Source organism: Thyridium curvatum (genome assembly GCF_004353045.1).
Source record: "Thyridium curvatum strain D216 chromosome Unknown NODE_47_length_323349_cov_79.126483, whole genome shotgun sequence".
Taxonomy (NCBI): Eukaryota; Fungi; Ascomycota; class Sordariomycetes; order Thyridiales; family Thyridiaceae; genus Thyridium; species Thyridium curvatum.
Window position 1 is genome coordinate 151351 of NW_022156802.1, and position 16182 is coordinate 167532.

General features: G+C 55.2%; 8 protein-coding genes across 8 annotated transcripts; 3 read left to right on the top strand and 5 right to left on the bottom strand.

Annotated features, from left to right (window-relative positions):
* Nucleotides 1-152: 152 nt before the first annotated feature.
* Nucleotides 153-2135, bottom strand: E0L32_007638 (uncharacterized protein; the record flags this gene model as incomplete). The annotated part of the gene is made up of 4 exons (XM_031142404.1): nt 153-722; nt 786-1087; nt 1262-1524; nt 1666-2135. 4 exons carry the CDS (start codon nt 2133-2135, stop codon nt 153-155), a joined length of 1605 nt encoding a protein of 534 aa, XP_030993370.1.
* A 1524-nt stretch (nt 2136-3659) lies between these two features.
* Nucleotides 3660-4262, top strand: E0L32_007639 (uncharacterized protein; the record flags this gene model as incomplete). Its single annotated transcript, XM_031142405.1, has 1 exon — nt 3660-4262. One exon carries the CDS (start codon nt 3660-3662, stop codon nt 4260-4262), a length of 603 nt encoding a protein of 200 aa, XP_030993371.1.
* A 612-nt stretch (nt 4263-4874) lies between these two features.
* On the bottom strand, nt 4875-6218 carry E0L32_007640 (uncharacterized protein; the record flags this gene model as incomplete). The annotated part of the gene is made up of 1 exon (XM_031142406.1): nt 4875-6218. The coding sequence occupies one exon, from the start codon at nt 6216-6218 to the stop codon at nt 4875-4877; it is 1344 nt and encodes a 447-aa protein (XP_030993372.1).
* A 1075-nt stretch (nt 6219-7293) lies between these two features.
* On the top strand, nt 7294-8300 carry E0L32_007641 (uncharacterized protein; the record flags this gene model as incomplete). Its single annotated transcript, XM_031142407.1, has 3 exons — nt 7294-7324; nt 7459-8039; nt 8121-8300. The coding sequence occupies 3 exons, from the start codon at nt 7294-7296 to the stop codon at nt 8298-8300; spliced, it is 792 nt and encodes a 263-aa protein (XP_030993373.1).
* Nucleotides 8301-8603: 303 nt separating this feature from the next.
* Nucleotides 8604-10431, bottom strand: E0L32_007642 (uncharacterized protein; the record flags this gene model as incomplete). The annotated part of the gene is made up of 2 exons (XM_031142408.1): nt 8604-10266; nt 10346-10431. 2 exons carry the CDS (start codon nt 10429-10431, stop codon nt 8604-8606), a joined length of 1749 nt encoding a protein of 582 aa, XP_030993374.1.
* A 1551-nt stretch (nt 10432-11982) lies between these two features.
* E0L32_007643 (uncharacterized protein) lies at nt 11983-13263 on the bottom strand (the record flags this gene model as incomplete). The annotated part of the gene is made up of 1 exon (XM_031142410.1): nt 11983-13263. The coding sequence occupies one exon, from the start codon at nt 13261-13263 to the stop codon at nt 11983-11985; it is 1281 nt and encodes a 426-aa protein (XP_030993375.1).
* Nucleotides 13264-14000: 737 nt separating this feature from the next.
* Nucleotides 14001-15278, top strand: E0L32_007644 (uncharacterized protein; the record flags this gene model as incomplete). The annotated part of the gene is made up of 1 exon (XM_031142411.1): nt 14001-15278. One exon carries the CDS (start codon nt 14001-14003, stop codon nt 15276-15278), a length of 1278 nt encoding a protein of 425 aa, XP_030993376.1.
* Nucleotides 15279-15312: 34 nt separating this feature from the next.
* Nucleotides 15313-16172, bottom strand: E0L32_007645 (uncharacterized protein; the record flags this gene model as incomplete). Its single annotated transcript, XM_031142412.1, has 2 exons — nt 15313-16052; nt 16121-16172. 2 exons carry the CDS (start codon nt 16170-16172, stop codon nt 15313-15315), a joined length of 792 nt encoding a protein of 263 aa, XP_030993377.1.
* Between the last annotated feature and the right edge of the window lie 10 nt (nt 16173-16182).

The window sequence follows — 16182 nt, forward strand, 5'->3', positions numbered from 1 at the left end:
TGGCCGCACACCAAACTCCGAATACGCATAAGAAAGCCCCCAATACTCCCCCCGATTCCTCCGCGATGAAGGCTCGACGACGCACTGAAGTAATGGCCATGCCATGACCATCTGTCTCCTGACCTCCTGTTGGCAGATACCACCCTGCAAACTCAGTCATCCATGTCCCAGCACTGGACGATCTTGACGTCGAAGTCAGGATAGACCGGACCCAGAACATCGTGCATCTCGGGCAATGCGTCGGACATTGCCTGCACAAAGTGCAGGCCGTCTAGGGAAGACACCTTCGGGTTGCGGGGATCGTAGTGTTGTTCCGACTGACCGCCAAAATAGATGCCCAGGGCGCTACCATCATAGGCATGGACGATGCTGCCAGAGTCGCCTTTACGACCAAAGTCATTCGATCTACCCACGTAGTATTTCTGGTCCTTGGGCGGAACGACGGCGAGCACTGCTTGTCCAGCCAGTATGCAGGGTTGGCCATCTGCCGTGTGTCGCATGAAGATTGTGGCGCGAAGATCACTGATAGCGCCACGACGAGCGCCAGAGGCATTTCCATGCTTGAAAATGATGCGCTTTGGGTCGTCTTCATCTCCCAATGTCGCGAGCAGGTCGTCGATTGAACAAATACCGTTGTTCGGAAAATCTGGGTTCTCAGCACTAGACGGGACGAGAAACCGGCCTAAAGATTTATAGACTATGAGCTGCTCGAGGGATAGCGACTGAAGACCTTTTGTTAGCTAGGTACAGCCACTACTGTTAACACCAAAGAGGTCTCAACTTACCGAAGAAGGCAAAGCATCTGCCGAATCGAGTCGACTCTGGTGGATCTGGACTAGACCCCAGTCGCTAATCATACGATCAAGAGCAGCTTTCTCTTCCTCTCCGTCAAGGAAGACACACTTGTCGTAGCCTGAAGTGGCCAAAACCTTGCCAAAACCACAATCAAACTGGCACACCTTGTGGTAGCGTTCCTCATTGATCCGGTCCATCTCCTCCATCATTTCAATACACTTCTGTTCTGTGGCTCTAAGCGCTCCGGCTTCCTGCTTGATCTTCAGAAGTTTGAATTGTGGGGTTGTTTGTTCTGCGCCACAATCGAGAAGGCTCTTCTAGAACTCTACCTCGGATGGGGAGGGTTGGTTGATGACAGCCGCCTCATCACTGGGCAAAACTGCCTTGATGCGGTCTGTTCACCTCCAAAAAATCAAGGATCAGTCTTCTGAAACGTTTCAAAAGAAATAGGATAGTTGAGATATACCTGAAAGAACATGGTGACAAGTCAGGGCCAGATACACGATCTTGGACTCGAGGCCTGTCTTTCGCGCCTCGGGCTTGGGCTCAAGATGCAGCTGCAGGTAGCATCCAAGTGTTCCTCCACAAATCAAGCGATCGGCTCGTCCAAGTCCGATTCCAGGAAGGGGGATCGGTCGGAAGCGCTGCGAAAAGTCGACATCCTCGCTGGTATGGAGTGAGAAGTCGGCCTCGATGACTTCGATAGATAGATCATGCAACTCCTTGAACCTGAAGGGGAGAGTATTGAGTCAGCTTAAATAGGACTGGAAAGAAGCGAAAGAGGGCAGGACTGGATGAGGAGTGAAACCATGGCCTGTTGCCCCAGATCAAGGATCTCAAATAGGTACTGGAAGTAGAAGGGCAACATACTGAAAGACATGATTGGCGGCCTCGGTGACGATGGCGACTGCGCGGTCAGTCGCAACAGCACCGTACTGGAGTGCCAGGACGATGGTAGGGAAATTCTCGGTGTCCTGGAGCGCAAACCCGGCGCGGACGGCAAGAATGCCGCTTGGCTGGTCATTCCATATGATGGCGATGAGCTTTTGACGCAAAGTCTTCTGACTGCCGTCCTGGCAGACGTCGTCAAAGATCTTGACCAGCGGGTGGCGGCCAAGGGGGGTTGCGATGCGATCGCACCCGCCCCAAGGGCCATCGCTCTTTGGCGGGTTGCGAGGATTCGAATCTAGGCGAGCACGCGCCAAGAATGGCTTGGCTGACTTGCCTCCAGTGCCTTCCTCGATGATCATATCTGGGAGGTGGTTGAAGCTGGCCATGTTCTTGGTGCTGGCGTCGGCCTCGGTGGTGCCGGCTTCCTCTTTGAACCAGGCTTCGTTCATTGTCGCGAATTGGAGGAATTTGAATTCCACCTCTTGTGGAGGAGGGAAAAGGCTTCCCTGCCCCAGGACCTGAGTTAGCGTCGAAGTAACCATCTTGCAATGGCCCATGCTGTCGGCTTAACTTCGGCAATGGTTGTTAATTTGGAAGAGAGAGAAGAAAACAAAGCGGTGTGTGGTGGAAGATTTTAAAGATTTCAAGGCTGAGGGTGACTAGGACCAAAGTGAAGAGGGTGCTTGTCACTTGGTGGGGCCTTGCACTGAACCATCAGACCTTGCCCAGACGGTCTTGATATCAGAGTTAATCATTGTGAGAAAGAGGAGATGCTAAAGTGACCCAGGTCAGTGTTCCTGGTCCTGAAGATCCTTTAGTCCGTTCCAATTTACATTCACCCTACCATCAACCCCTCCCCTGCCATAGACGATAGACACAAAGCGAATTGTTCGAGTCTGCAACTTGGTATTCATTATCAATTGCCATAAGCACCCACAGCTATTGTTCTCGATCCAATAGAAACATCCATAGATAAAGTTGCCCTCATTGAGGGTCAAGATGTCCCACCTCAGAAGACCATATCTGAAGAGCCCGCAAGTTGAGATAATTCAGGAATTCTATGACTAGCTTCATGTTGACTGGCTCTTGCGTGGTTCTAAGTTGTCTATAACGAGCTGGTCTCAGCCCCGAGTAGGGATATTCATGGAACCACCGCTGATCAATCCCGCTTAAAAGTAGGACTCCCCGGTAGCCAAGTCTGAACTGCAAGCGCGCGGAATCTTGTTGAATGCTCTCCCCAGAATTTTCACCCGGAGATACGACCTACAGCATGTGGCCGGAGACACTGTTTAAACCGGGTGTTTTGACGGACTATTACCACCCCGATATGTCGACTGTCACATGGGTTATCCCCATTTCTAAAGGGCTGTCAGATGTGTCTGTTCGCCCATTTAACCAATGCTCAACATCCGAGGGCATAATATCCGCGTTAGATCAGCCCCCCGAAAAGTACGAGGCCTGGGGATAGGCAGGATGAGGAAAAGTCCGGGTGTTGTCCAATTTGCTTGAATATGAAGGAAGGAGCAGTAGGTAAAGCGGAAACTAAGAAGCCAACCAAGGCACATATCGCGAAGGAGCGCTAAGTTCGACATTGAAGCTAACAACTTGCCGGCTTAGGGGGGGAGGTGAGTTTCCAAAGCGCTCAGAAGGAACTGGGCTTTTGGGCATTCACCGAGTCAAGGTGGTCTTTGGTGGGGAATGAAGTGCATTTTCTTTCCAAAACTCTTTTCAGCACAAAGGAACGAGGGTAAACCGCACTCAGCCATGCGTGCCTGGTTGAAGATTGATGTTCGTCCCGGAGGACGAGGAGTGGGTCGGCACCAAGATGGCCGGAGTTAAGAAGGGCAAGCGATCGATGTGTTATAAGTTGATCCAAGCAAACAACTGGAAATTGGGAAAGTCAGAACTCGCGATCCTTTCGGTACCTCCAACTCTCTGCCGATTTAACCCCCAAATTCCCCAACAACCTGGAGATGGATCCCCCGACGACAGCCGGCACGGTAGCCCACGCCGCCACGCTCGCGGCAACGGCCGCCGCCTACCTCCGCGTCTTCGACCCGCTGGACGCCAAGGCCATCCTGTCCATCCTCGGTGACAGCTACAGGTACGAGTTCGCCCCGGCGTCCCTGGACCCGCCGCCGGCGCTCGACGCCCCGGGGTTCGACGCCCACCTCGCGCGGATGCGGCGGGTGATGCGCAGCTTCCCCGTGCGCGAGATCAGGTCGTGGCCCAACCCGTCGCTGAACCAGGTCGTCGTCTGGGCGCGGTCCGAGGCCTTCTTCCACGACCGGATCATCGAGGGCGCCAGCGGTGGCCCCTCGGGGGGAGTGGACGGTCCGGAGCGAGTACATGTGGGTGATCACCATGGACGGGACCGGCGAGAGGGTGGAGCACGTGCTCGAGTTCCTCGACAGCAAGACTACGGAGCAGCTGCGGGCCTTGATCGCAAAGGCCTTCAAGAGGCTAGAGGTGCTGGATGGGGATGGCTCTCGGGAGGAGCCGGGGGGCTGGAACTTCAAGTAGTGGTTGCAGATGGACAACCCACTGAAACTGTTGGCTCTCTGTCTCTTCCCTGATGCTTTTTCGCCTTACTATGTGTACTTCAAGTTTCATTACGCGACTTGATTTGGCAATAAACCGTAAGCTAAGAATAATATCGCCCCAGAACTACCTTTGGAAACCTTGTGTGCAACTGGTGTCGTGGACAGAGTTCACTTTTGTCGTGCTGAATCCCCGAGTCAACTCACATGCAACTCGCTCTCGATAACAGCATTTTATTACACGCAAAAGACTCACCAGACAACTTGACAAGCTTCGGGACATTACATCTCTTTGCAGAAAAACGAATCAAAAAAGTTCTTTGGTATCTCAAGCTATCCGATATATCCTTAGCCCACCTGAAACTCCAGGTCTGTCTTCATATCCCAACCCCATCAATGCCAAGCAAATGTGTGTACCCATGATATCATGTGATCTACTCGGCACTTGATTGAACCTTTCCCTAGCTAAGAGAACCCAGCACCAAGCGCCTGAATGAATGCTTCAACTCTTTGGAACATAGACCGATCATGGATGACCCTTGACCAACCAACCAACTAGCCAACTAACCAGCCAATCGCACACAATGCCCATGATATCAATACTGATTCTCCAACCGAAACGCCCAACACATTTCCCAGCAACGTCTACTAGCACACCTCTAGAGACCTTGCCCGTGCGGAGGAACACCTCCTCTTCGCAGCCGGCGACAGCGAACCGACCCTCCTGACCGCAGGGCTATCGCCACTGCTGTTGTCCCCCTTGTTGTCATCATCCCGAACCTCGAAGCTGCTGGTCAACACCTCGGACAGCGTTTCGCATTGAGCAATGCTGCGTTTCAAGTTGCGAGACGCTTCTTGCTCTACTGGTGTTGCTTGGTGCTCCTCTTCGGCCTGCGAGCCGCAGTGTTCGTCAAAAATGTGGCTATCCTCGATGATGTCGCCCGCAATATCGTGACCGAGGGCCTTGCCAAGCCGCTCCTTCAGGCCGAGAATAGGCCAGATAGGAACCCTAGTATAGTCGATCTTGATACCCCCCTCCGTCGTGCTGTCAGCTATTATCGGGGCCTTTGACGGCTCTGAGAAGCGCTGTAAGAAGGCGCTAGAGACTGTGGCGGAGTAGACGATGAAGTCGGCCGCGTCGTCGTCATGTGTCAAGAGTCGCACTGTGACCTCGCGGAAGGTGGGCAGAGGCTGAGAGTTGTTGGCGCTTGCGCCGGCTGACCGCGAGGATTGGGAAGAGTTTCTGGATCCAGGCTGCGAGTAAAAGTGAGCCTGGGCCATCGCCAGCAAAATGCCAACAAAGTGGGCGTCTTGGTCAACATCTGCAGGGAACAGCGCCTTGGAACGCAGGTATTGTAACCTCGAGACGGGAGTGTTTGCGCGGTCCCCATCTTCGGGCCCCATCGAGATGCGGAACAGATGCCGACGGACCAAGGATAGCTGGTTTCGATTGATGTAAGCTAGCATGGGCGCATCTGGGGCAGTCTGACTGCTCCTGCAGCTCGCTTGTGAATCGTTGGCGAAGAGCTCCGAGGCTGCGGTTGGTATCCTTCCGAACGATGCCGCCGGCTGGGTGATGGCCGAGTCGAACGAGGCATTGGGCTGCTCCGTCTGTCTCCACAAGACGGGGACGCGGACAGCTTTGCGGAAGACGCGAGCGCCAAAGTAGAGGTCGAGCTCAGACGAACTCCTGGGCTTCGACAAGGTGGCAGGATAAAAGGTGGACAGGATGGTCTTGATAGCGCGGTATTTGCAGAACAGGCGCGACGTCTCGGGCGACAGGAGTAAATTGAGTTCGCGACTGATGGCGGCGGCAGTCTGCGAGGGGCGGACGTGTAGGCCGCGCCTCGTCGGGCTCGACAGCGGTGGCGTGGCAGGTACTGGCGTCAAGACTGGATCACGAGGGATGAACTGCGCGCCAAGGAGACGGGCGTGGAGGTCTGTCCAGCAGATGGGCAGGACGTAGAGAGCAGTGCCGCGATTCTCCTGCATGATGTCGTAGAGTGATCCGGTCTCAGGGCGGATAATGGGGCGCATCCTGTGTCTTTTCTTGGACGACCTGAGACCTCTCGACCGTTGCGACGACAACGACGACACGGAGGAGGTCATGGTCTGGGTGGAAGACATAGTTCCGCACAGGTGTTGTTGAGCCTGAGCATGTCGTTAGCATCGACGCGCATGATCAGATGGGCGCACCGCGAATGAGTAGCGCATGAGGTTGAGGAAAAGGCAAACTTACCTCGACCAAGTCAATACGGTTTGGCTGTCTGTACCGAACAGTTGGGTCGCGCACCCCGGTGACGATGGGCTGCGCAAGGCGATTGCTGCGCGGGCTCGCTGCTGCAGCACTGGCGTCAGCGGGCGTCTTGCGACGCGGGGTGGACCTTGCCGGCGATCAACAAAAAGCAACGAGTTGAGACGCGTGCGCTGTGAGTCCGGAGCCCCCAAGATAGTGATGCAGTATGCGTACAAATGCCGAGATGTCAATAGAACGGTGCAAACAGACAGAAAGAATACATGCGCCCGAGCTGTGAAGCAGAGGACGGGGGTTGCAGATGGTAGAGATATATGCTGTCTCTGGGTCCGGTCCTGGGTACAAGTACTGACTGGTATTGGTGCTGAATCATGACAAGCGCCCAGTGTGAGGGAGCGAGGCGGGGGGGCGATGTTGGCGGCCTGGAGAGGGGTGACCCGCCCAACTGTGTGCGGCCAGGGCACCAAGCTGCCTCTCTGGAGCAAGAGCTACGCGCTGCGCTTGTCACTCTCTGTTTGGCGACAGGTACCTGCCCTGCCTGGCTGCGACGCGAATCAGGGTTTCAGGGTTACGCGCAGGCACGTGAGCGGAAAACTAGGCACCAGTCAGTGGCCAAGAGCCCTTGGCCGCATTTAGCCGAGTCGAGTCAAGCTCAGCCACATTCTTTGATGGCGACCAGCACGGAGTGCCACATTCTGAGTCATCAAGCTGGGCTGGTCTGTGTTTTGGCGGCCAGAAATTCCAGGCCGAGATACAACAGCGTCAGGCCAAGGATTCTGTGGGTGCTGTGATGTGCTGCCGACCCTCCCCACCATGCTCGTTACGCCAAGCCAGCCAGACAGACGTCAGCTCTGTGCAGCTGCGCTCTACCTGGAAACGGCCGCTCCCCGCGATATCGCAACATCTGCTTGCTACAACAGCACCACTTCCTTTTCCTCTGTCAGTCGCCGGCTCCGAATTGGCTGACAAGACTTCAAGATGCCGGTATGTCTGCTTTCCTTCGACCGTTACACTCCCCAATTCCGTCTCTGTCGCCGTCCACACCCGCAGGCGCAGCTCCCTCTCGCTCTCCAACCCAACCACCTCTCCATCCACCACCTATAGCCCGCGCACATGGACATCTAGCTAACCTCCCTCCCTCCCTCTCTCTGTATCCGCAGGCCTACAACTCAATATTCAACTCGGACCCCTCCGTCGCCCAGGGCCGCCTGGTCGGCAACTTCCCCCTCCTGCCGCTCCGCACCAAGACCCGCGGCCCGGCCTACACGCTGCCCCTCGACGCCGCCCTTCCCGCCGGCGAGTCCCCGGACCCGGACAGCGAGTCGTACGACATCCTCGACGAGGTCCTCGCCCTCTTCCGCGCAAACACCTTCTTCCGCAACTTTGAGATCCAGGGCCCCGCCGACCGCCTGCTCGTCTACGGCATCTGGTTCGTCAGCGACTGCCTGTCCAAGATCAAGCCCTCGGCCGGCGTGCGCGACGCCACCAAGGATGTCATGAACCTCGCCCTCGACAACAACTTTGCCATCCCCGGCGACCCGAGCTTCCCTCTGAACCAGGTACGTACAGCGAGACAGACAGAGAGAAAGAGGGAGAGGAGAGAGACAGAATGCTGACGAAGGCTATGTGTCTCTTGATAGATGTACGAGGCCCCGCGAGACAGGCAAGACGCAGAGCTGCTCCGGCAGTACATGGCCCAGGTCCGCCACGAGCTGGCCATCCGGCTGCTGGCGAGGGTGTACGAGGAGGGCGGCGATGGCAAGCCGAGCAAGTGGTGGCTGAGCTTCACCAAGCGGAAGTTTATGGGTAAGGGATTGTGAAGAAAACAGAGGCGCAATGTTCACCCCTCAAAACTTGGATGATGAAAGAATGGCACAGAGAGACCGAGGACGCCAAGAAGGCTGTGTGTGGTGGCACAATAGAGCAATGTCACAAGGCGGTCAACCGTTTGACAAATGAGTAGTTTTACAGGCCTGACGGGAAAAAAAGATTCAAGTCAAGCTCCATGCATATGCATTCCGGGGTATCAGCTCGCTCCAGTATCCTCCTGCCCATGCTTGCTCATCCAGCACCCAATTGCTCCTCACGCTATTCCCAAGTTCAAGGCCATATAGTTGGCCAGCTCATGCATCCTCCGCAACCTTCCGCTTCTTGTATCGTCCCCTAGCCTCGATCCGTCCCTCCGCAGGCATCGCCCGCCACGCCGTAAAGACATATCCCTCGGCTCCGCCCTTGCTCGACATCACGGGGTGCGTCCGGCCCGGCAGCACCTGCCACTTCCGCGCCCTGCTCGTCTGCACGCTCGGCGCCACCACCAGCGTCGGGTTGAGCGGGAACTCGTCGTCGCCCTGCCACCGCTCCAGCTCCTCGGCGCTCTTGCCCCGGGTCTCGGCCGGCGCGTCGGCGGGGTTCGTCCAGGCCGTGCGCCGCGCGATGCTAAAGCAGTCGGCCAGGTTGGACAGGTACTCGACCGACGGCGAGTACACGGCGATGGGCGCACCGCCGGCCAGAAGCGGAAGCGTGTGCCGCAGGACGGAGACGGGGTCCATCTGCGTGGCGACGACGAGGCCGTCGTACTCGCCCGCCCGCGCTGTGTTCACGATGTGCCGCGTGCGCGCCCAGCGGCGCCGCTTCCGGTGGTAGTTGCCCCGCCGGGCGGCCTTGAGCGTGGCCAACGTCTCGTCGTCGATCTCTTCCGGCGTAGCGCGGTAGGTGTAGTCGCTGTCCGGGTCCACGAGCTGCAGCCATGTGAGGCCCATGAGGTGGGTGTTGAGCGGGTGTGGGGGCGGGTTGTTGTCGGCCGGGTCGAAGCCGAAGTAGCGAAGGTAGGCGAGGTTCGCTTGGGTGTTGGGATAGATGGTGGTGATGGTGTTGGTACGCGCATACGGGATGTGGAAGTCGTCGCGGTGGACGAATTTGCGCCTAGGGGGAGCGGACTCGGAGGTCTCCTCGGGCAACTCGGCCGTCTCTGTGTCTGTTCCTTGCTCCGCCTTTGACTCTGCGTTCTCTGGGTAGAGTATGCCCATGCGCTCCGCCATTGCTGCAACGAGGAGACCTCCGGTGTCATCGATCACCAGCCACCGGCCCTGCTTTTGCTCTGACTGAGAAGGCAACACCTTCTCTACACCGTCCCGAGCGACAGTAGCGCCAGGAACGGGAGCGTCGTGAAAAGACTCCTCTCCTCCATAGTGGATGTTCGCCCAACAGCCCAAGAGCGCCACCATTTCCTCCCTCATCTCCAGGATCTTGGGACCGACATCCTTTTCGTCTATGAGGAAGTTGCCCAGCGCCAGAGGGTCGAGCGGGCTCACAGAGAAGCGCCGGATGAACTTCTTGGTCTTAAGGATCTTGTATTTGGATAGCGAGAAGGAAGTCTTCTCGTCCAGTGCCGTATGCGACAGCATCAACTGGGCAACCAGGTCCTTGCCCGCATTGGCGCCGTGCTTCTTCAGCTCCTCGATGTCTTCCGAGCTCAGCAGCTGCCGCGCCTTCTCGTCAATGGCCTCGATGTTGCTCTTGGCGACGACCGCATTGGTCTGGGCATCCACGAGGCTGTATTCGACACCATTGGCTGGGGTTATGATGTTGTCCAAGTCATCTGCAGAGCTGCCCTCCTCGCGGGCTTCGTCCGCAAAGATATCTGCGTAGAGCTCGTCGGTCGGCACAACACGAAGTCTGCTGAGCTTCTCGTCGGCTTCCTTGTCGAGTATTTCGTATGTGAGGTGGTAAGGGCGTCCTATAATCAGGTTGCTGGGGAAAGCACCGTATTTGCCCAGTGAGATGGCTCTGAATCAAAGATGCGCGGTCAGTGATGAGGAGGAGCTTAGGGGCCTGCTTCGTTCGCAAGAAAGCGGTAGGAACTCACGTATTTGGTACTACTTGTAGCACCTTGACCATCTCAGAGGGCAGCCGGAGCGCCACCCAGGCATTGGGTTCCACGACCGAAGGCATGATTCTCGCACTCGGTCTGGTGAAGTGGGCGTGAAGAAGCGGTTTGTTTGGCGTCGAAAGTTTGGGCAGGTCAAAGAAAAAGTTACACCAGAGGGGAGTTATCGCTAGTGGGGCGGCAGAATTGATAAGGCCGGCGGGGGTTCTTGGACTCTTTTAGGATGCTCAAAGGCGGTCAAGATTTGTGACAACAACTAAGTCGGGGCGATGATTGAATGTTACTGTACGCGCCACCTGAAATGGTACCACACTATGAAGGAATTGCTGAATTCTTGATCCAGCTGAGATGCAACTCAAACCCATACCTTGCCGAAAGCTAATGAAGCTTCCTATCCATCACAGCCCTTCCGGCCCTTCCTCCAGAACCACCAATTGTCACCAAGGAGATCTCCCTCAATTCGACGGACACATCGTGCAGTGGCTTAAGACTAGAATTTCCCAACTGTTTGACACCATCGCGGAGGAGATTGAGAGGGCACTTGTTGGAAAACGTGGTTGCCGACCTAAGCAGAGAACCCAACATGCTCAACGGACGAGTATTAAAACTCTTCAAACTTGTAAGAGAGTCTGTAATGACAAGCAATCAAGATGTCCATGTCTTTCGTTCCCTGATGGGCAAGTTGAACGGCAAATGCATCCCCCTCTTGGTGGAGTCAGTCTGACTAGAAATGTACTGTTTAATCTCACTCAAGTCAAGGTGTTGGGCCATCAAAACTCCATGACAGACGGTGCCGAAGGCCCGTAAATATGGGCTTAGTGCAGCCAAGCACTACCGACATCCGGACTACTTCACAAGCCGCCTACGCATTTGTATTCCTGCTGCTCTCTCCAGCAGTCACTTTAGCCCTTCCTGACACGGAGTTGACGGTTTTGAGAATTTTCACACGCCTAGTCTACCTTCAGCTTCTTTCGAGTCCAGCGACAGCGACTGCACTCTTCCAGACGATTCTAATGATGCTAGCTGCCGTTGTTTGTCTCCAACGAGTGCAACACTACTTCGAAGAACATGCAGATGTCTCAGGCGAGACAGAGAACGGCACCCCAAGCCTACCACAGGTTTCCAATTGACTGAAATTGTTGCTGTCGTGACGCACGGCACATTCTTCTCACAGCATCGAAATCATCGGACTAATAAAATGATAATCCGTTGAAGTATATGTCTGCCAATGAACTCACTAAGTCCGAGCAAGGCAAGATGCGACGTTAAAAAGTCCGAATAATCAATCTGTTTCGGAGCCCTGTGCTGCAGATGAAGGGTTGCAACGAGGTTCAACCTTATTTTAATCACAGAATGACCTGTCATATCGAGCAGACTAAACCACTTTCATCCATGGTATATTCCTTTGCTCGAGAAATGACTTGTTCATTGTGAAGCTAACGTACTAGCTTGTGTTCAACTGAGCAGAAAGGAAATACAGAAAGCAATGTATTGCTAAAACTACTCTCGATTGCAGATGTGTAGTCTCAGATAACGCTGTGGCGACACCTCTCAGAGTCTCGGAGAAAAGTAGGCTAATAAGCCACTTCAAAATGTCCACGTGCAACATGTGCAGATTACAAACGAGCCATATCCTTCCTGTCCGGGATTGACTTGTAATTCCGTCCATCAAGCGTCATCGGCCTGGGTGGGAGGTCGTTGAGCGCCTCCTCGACAAGATGAAGCACATCTTCGGCACAGCCGAATGAGAGGCTCCAACCGGCACCTCCGTGGCCATAGTTGTGTACAATCCGGCTCACAGCTGCCCCAAGCGGCGTCGAGGCGTCCCCATGCCTGCGCAGCTCCCTCTCGACACGTACATTCGAACCGCGGAAGGGTCGCAGCCCCTGTGCGAGTGGATAATCTGGGTCAAGCTGAGCGTTCTTAAGCACGGGCAGGAAATCCTCGCACCGCTCTCGCATACGCTGGATAATGGGGGTATCTAGTCGGTGGTCCAGGTCCCATTGGTGAGGTTCGCTGATCCCGCCAAGCAGGAGGACACGGTCACTCCGGGGCACAATGAAGACGATCTCGTTGGCGCCGTAGCCAGCGTCTGCCGAGATACTCAGCGCAGCATCGACGCGAGGAAAGCCGACGCCATCGTTAATGACGCGCACGAGGCCGCCTCGGATAGGGTAGCAAGACGCGTCCCCAGCTGTCTCGTAGCCTGCTAGACCCGTCGCATTGATGATGACGTCGGCGTGGAAGCGTTGGCGTAGCTCCAACTCATGGTCGAAGATGTCGCCGTGTATAGTCTCGGTAACGAATGTGGCGCCCTTGCTCTCAACCAAATCCATGAGCCACGTCATGGCCTGGTCAGTATCAATAATGGGCGCGAGCAGCTCGTAGGCGTCGGCAACAACGTGAGAAGGGTTGATGCCGTAGTGTTGGATCAGCGATGCCGAGTGAAGAAAGCCTCGAACGCCGCTCTTCTCAATATCGAGCATCTTCTGAAACTGGACCTGGTCATCTGGGATTGCATAGGGGAAGAAGAAGGCTGACTTCTTCATGCGAACCCCGGAGACGGCCACCAGCTCTGGGTCGGCAGCAATAGCATCCCAGATGCGGTAGGCCGTCATGCACCAGCGCCTGGAGTGGTGAAGAGAGATGATATCTGTATGTTGACCGCAGACGGCCGGAGGGTATTCCCACAGAGCGCCCGCAATTTGAGACGTGAGACGCGGGCCCTCACCGTACGACGCCCACTCTTTGGCCAAGACAGTGACATGATAGCCACGATCAAGGAGCGCCCATGAGGTGACAAGCCCAGTGACACCGCCTCCGATAACAAGGATACGCGGCGACCCAATGTAAGGGTTGATAAGCGGTTTTGGGTGGAAGGAAATCTTGTTCTCCATGCTTGTGTATTGTAGAATACTATGACCATATCGAGGTAAGTCTGAAGATCTAAGACTCAGAGAGGCCAGGGGGGACTTATGAACCCAGACCTGCACTCCTTTAACGCGCCGTTTACTGCTTTCTCTCTAGACTTGAGTTGACACAAGCCAGCGTCAAGATGACACTATGACACGACAGCATCTTCACCGCGCTGTGGCATCTCATGGTCTTGCAAGCCTTTGGCAGGACGTCCTTCCTTCTTGGTTCATCACCGCGTTAGTCGAGCTTCTCTCGCTTTGTGCATGCTGGTGAACTCAACCAATCCAGTTCCTGAAGAATCCTTCAACTTTGGATCATTGGCCATCATTCAAGCTTCTCACATCCTACCCCTGTCAACGGCCTGGCCGGGCCGGACTGGGATCAGACGGACTTACAGGGCTTAAGGAGAAACACCGCCCCTCCCATGCGCCTCCTGACTTTTACCCGTGGTTTCTCAAATTCTCGGGGATAATTCCTCAAGACAGTGTGCTTATGCTTATTTCCCAGGGTGACATCGTTCTTTCGAAATGTGGCAAAGGGAAGAGGAAGCGTATTGATGTTACAGTAGCATGGTTCGGTCACAAACGTGGGCGAACTGACCAATATCAATGAATAACTTGAAGAATGAAACAATTTTGTCCTGGCCATTCGAAGTTGATCATTCCACACGCTTCAAACTCATCACAAAGTTACCCCTTTCCTTCGATCAACAGCAAAGATGTGCTCAGTGCGGCTCGACACGACATTGGCGGACCTGTACCGTGAGCACGGAATCAAGGGGCCTTTCATCGTCACAACCCACTGCGTCTTTGGTCATATGGATCTCCATCCAGAGTTTCCCCGCGAGCTCATGTACCCGGAAGACGAAGAGCCTGTCCCTTACTCGAACGATAAACAGGAAATTGCCCGGCTACGGAAAGTCATCCTTGGCCTAAAGCCCGTGCGCAGGGCAGTGGGCCTGGGTGACATGGACGTCCTCTTCTTTGAGCCAAACGTCACGGCCACCGGCATGGAACGTGCCCTCAACCAGCTCCCTCCGGAGCAGCGCCACCGGCCGCGGTTCATTGACCTCGAAGGCGGGCAGGTGTTTGAGAAGCTACTGGACCTCACCAAGGGGCAGAAGCTTCATTTCTGGCGGCCACAGGCATGGATGAAAGATCACGAATGCCTCGTCGATCCCCAGCTGGCCTACGACATCAACTCCAAAGAGTATCTCATTACTTCTGGCATCCGCACTCCCCCATCTACTTTGATGCCGCTGGATGAAGCATCGCTGGCAACCCTCGACGAGCACCCGCTGCCCTTTGTAATCAAGTTGTGCCGTGCCGGCTGCGGCTTTGGCACATTCATTGTCACCACCGAGCAGCGCCGGCTGGAGACGCGCTCCGCGCTCATCCTGTTGCAGCAGCGCGGTGTCCGCAATTTCATCCTGTCGGCTTATGTCGACCTGGTTGAAGACTTGAGTGTTCATTTCGTCGTCGGCCCTGACAACCGCGAAGACCCGCACATTGTGGGAGTAACGGTGCAGACCCTGACGGCCACAGGAAAGTGGACAGGCGGCTATATTGACTACAGCGCGCAAGAAAGGCTACACGACTATGTGCGTGCCACCGTGAGTGACACGACTGCCCGCCTGCCCAAGGAATTTGTAGGCTGGGCTGGTGTTGACATCGTCGTCGACAAGGATGGCGAGCAGTGGGTCGTTGATCTCAATGCGCGGTTCACAGGGTCCATGCCAATCTGTTTCATGTCGGGACATTTCTTGAAAGACAGAGGTCTTCCACTAGCGCAGTTTGGAGCATTTGAGTACAGTGGAGGTGTAGAAGATGTGTATGATCTCCTTGGCGAGTTAGTCAAGTCTGGCGAAGCCATTGTCACAGCAACAGCTGTGATCGACCCGGGACAGAACATGGCTGACATCGCGTGGGGCGGTAAGAACGCGTCTGATTTGGAAAGAAGACTCAATCTGATTCGTTCCAGACTAGCTAGAGTTTAGAGAAACCCCGAATATGTAGAAAGGACATTCAACACTATTCTGCCAGACCAGCCGCCTGCCTCATCCTGGAACGCTTGGCCTTCGACCGGGCCACAATGACATCTTCCTGAAACACAGACGTCACAGACGGATGCTTGCAAACAGCCACAGCCCATCTGCGGAAGTTGGGAGCTTTTTCCTCGATTGAGTTGTTCAGGCTTTGAGGATAGACTCCGTGTTTGGACAAGGTGGTGGCACGAAGGAGGAAAGGGCCCATCATTACCTTCAGAAAATTAGATCGAGCTTTTCTTGAGGAGACAGAAATGGTAAGATGGTGGTAATAGGGCATTCTCACCTCTGCTAGAGTGAGCTTCTCACTCCCACCCCAGAAGGGATTGGCATCGGCAAGGAGCGGCTCGACCTCGGCCACAAGACTAGTGACTGCTTCTTCGACAACCTTTTCTTCTTCGTCTTTCGTTGGAGCTTCGAAGAGCTTGAAGAGGCTAACGTGAAACTTGTTCCAGTACGCATCGATAAAAAAGGACATGTCAGCACGGCGGGTTGCCCCTTCCACCGTGGTTGGAGGGGGGCTCAGGGCCGAAGGGAACATATCCGCAAGAAACTGGCAGACAATGGCAGACTCGATGATCTTCTTGCCATTGAAGAACAGGACAGGTACCAGTGCGCGAGGGTTGATTTCGAGGAACCAGTCAGGTCGTGGTCCGTCCACGTTGATGTTGACCTCCTTAAAGGGGAGCTGAAGCTCCTGAAGCGCGACGTGCGCTCGGTGGGCCCCTGTGGCCGAGTAAATTAGCCCTCTTTGCACGGCTCTGACAGGGAATGAGTGCCTTGAAGCTACCCACAAGTACACGTATGGTTAGTGTAGAGGACGATCTCGTTCTGCTTGGTGGCCATTCTATTTGGT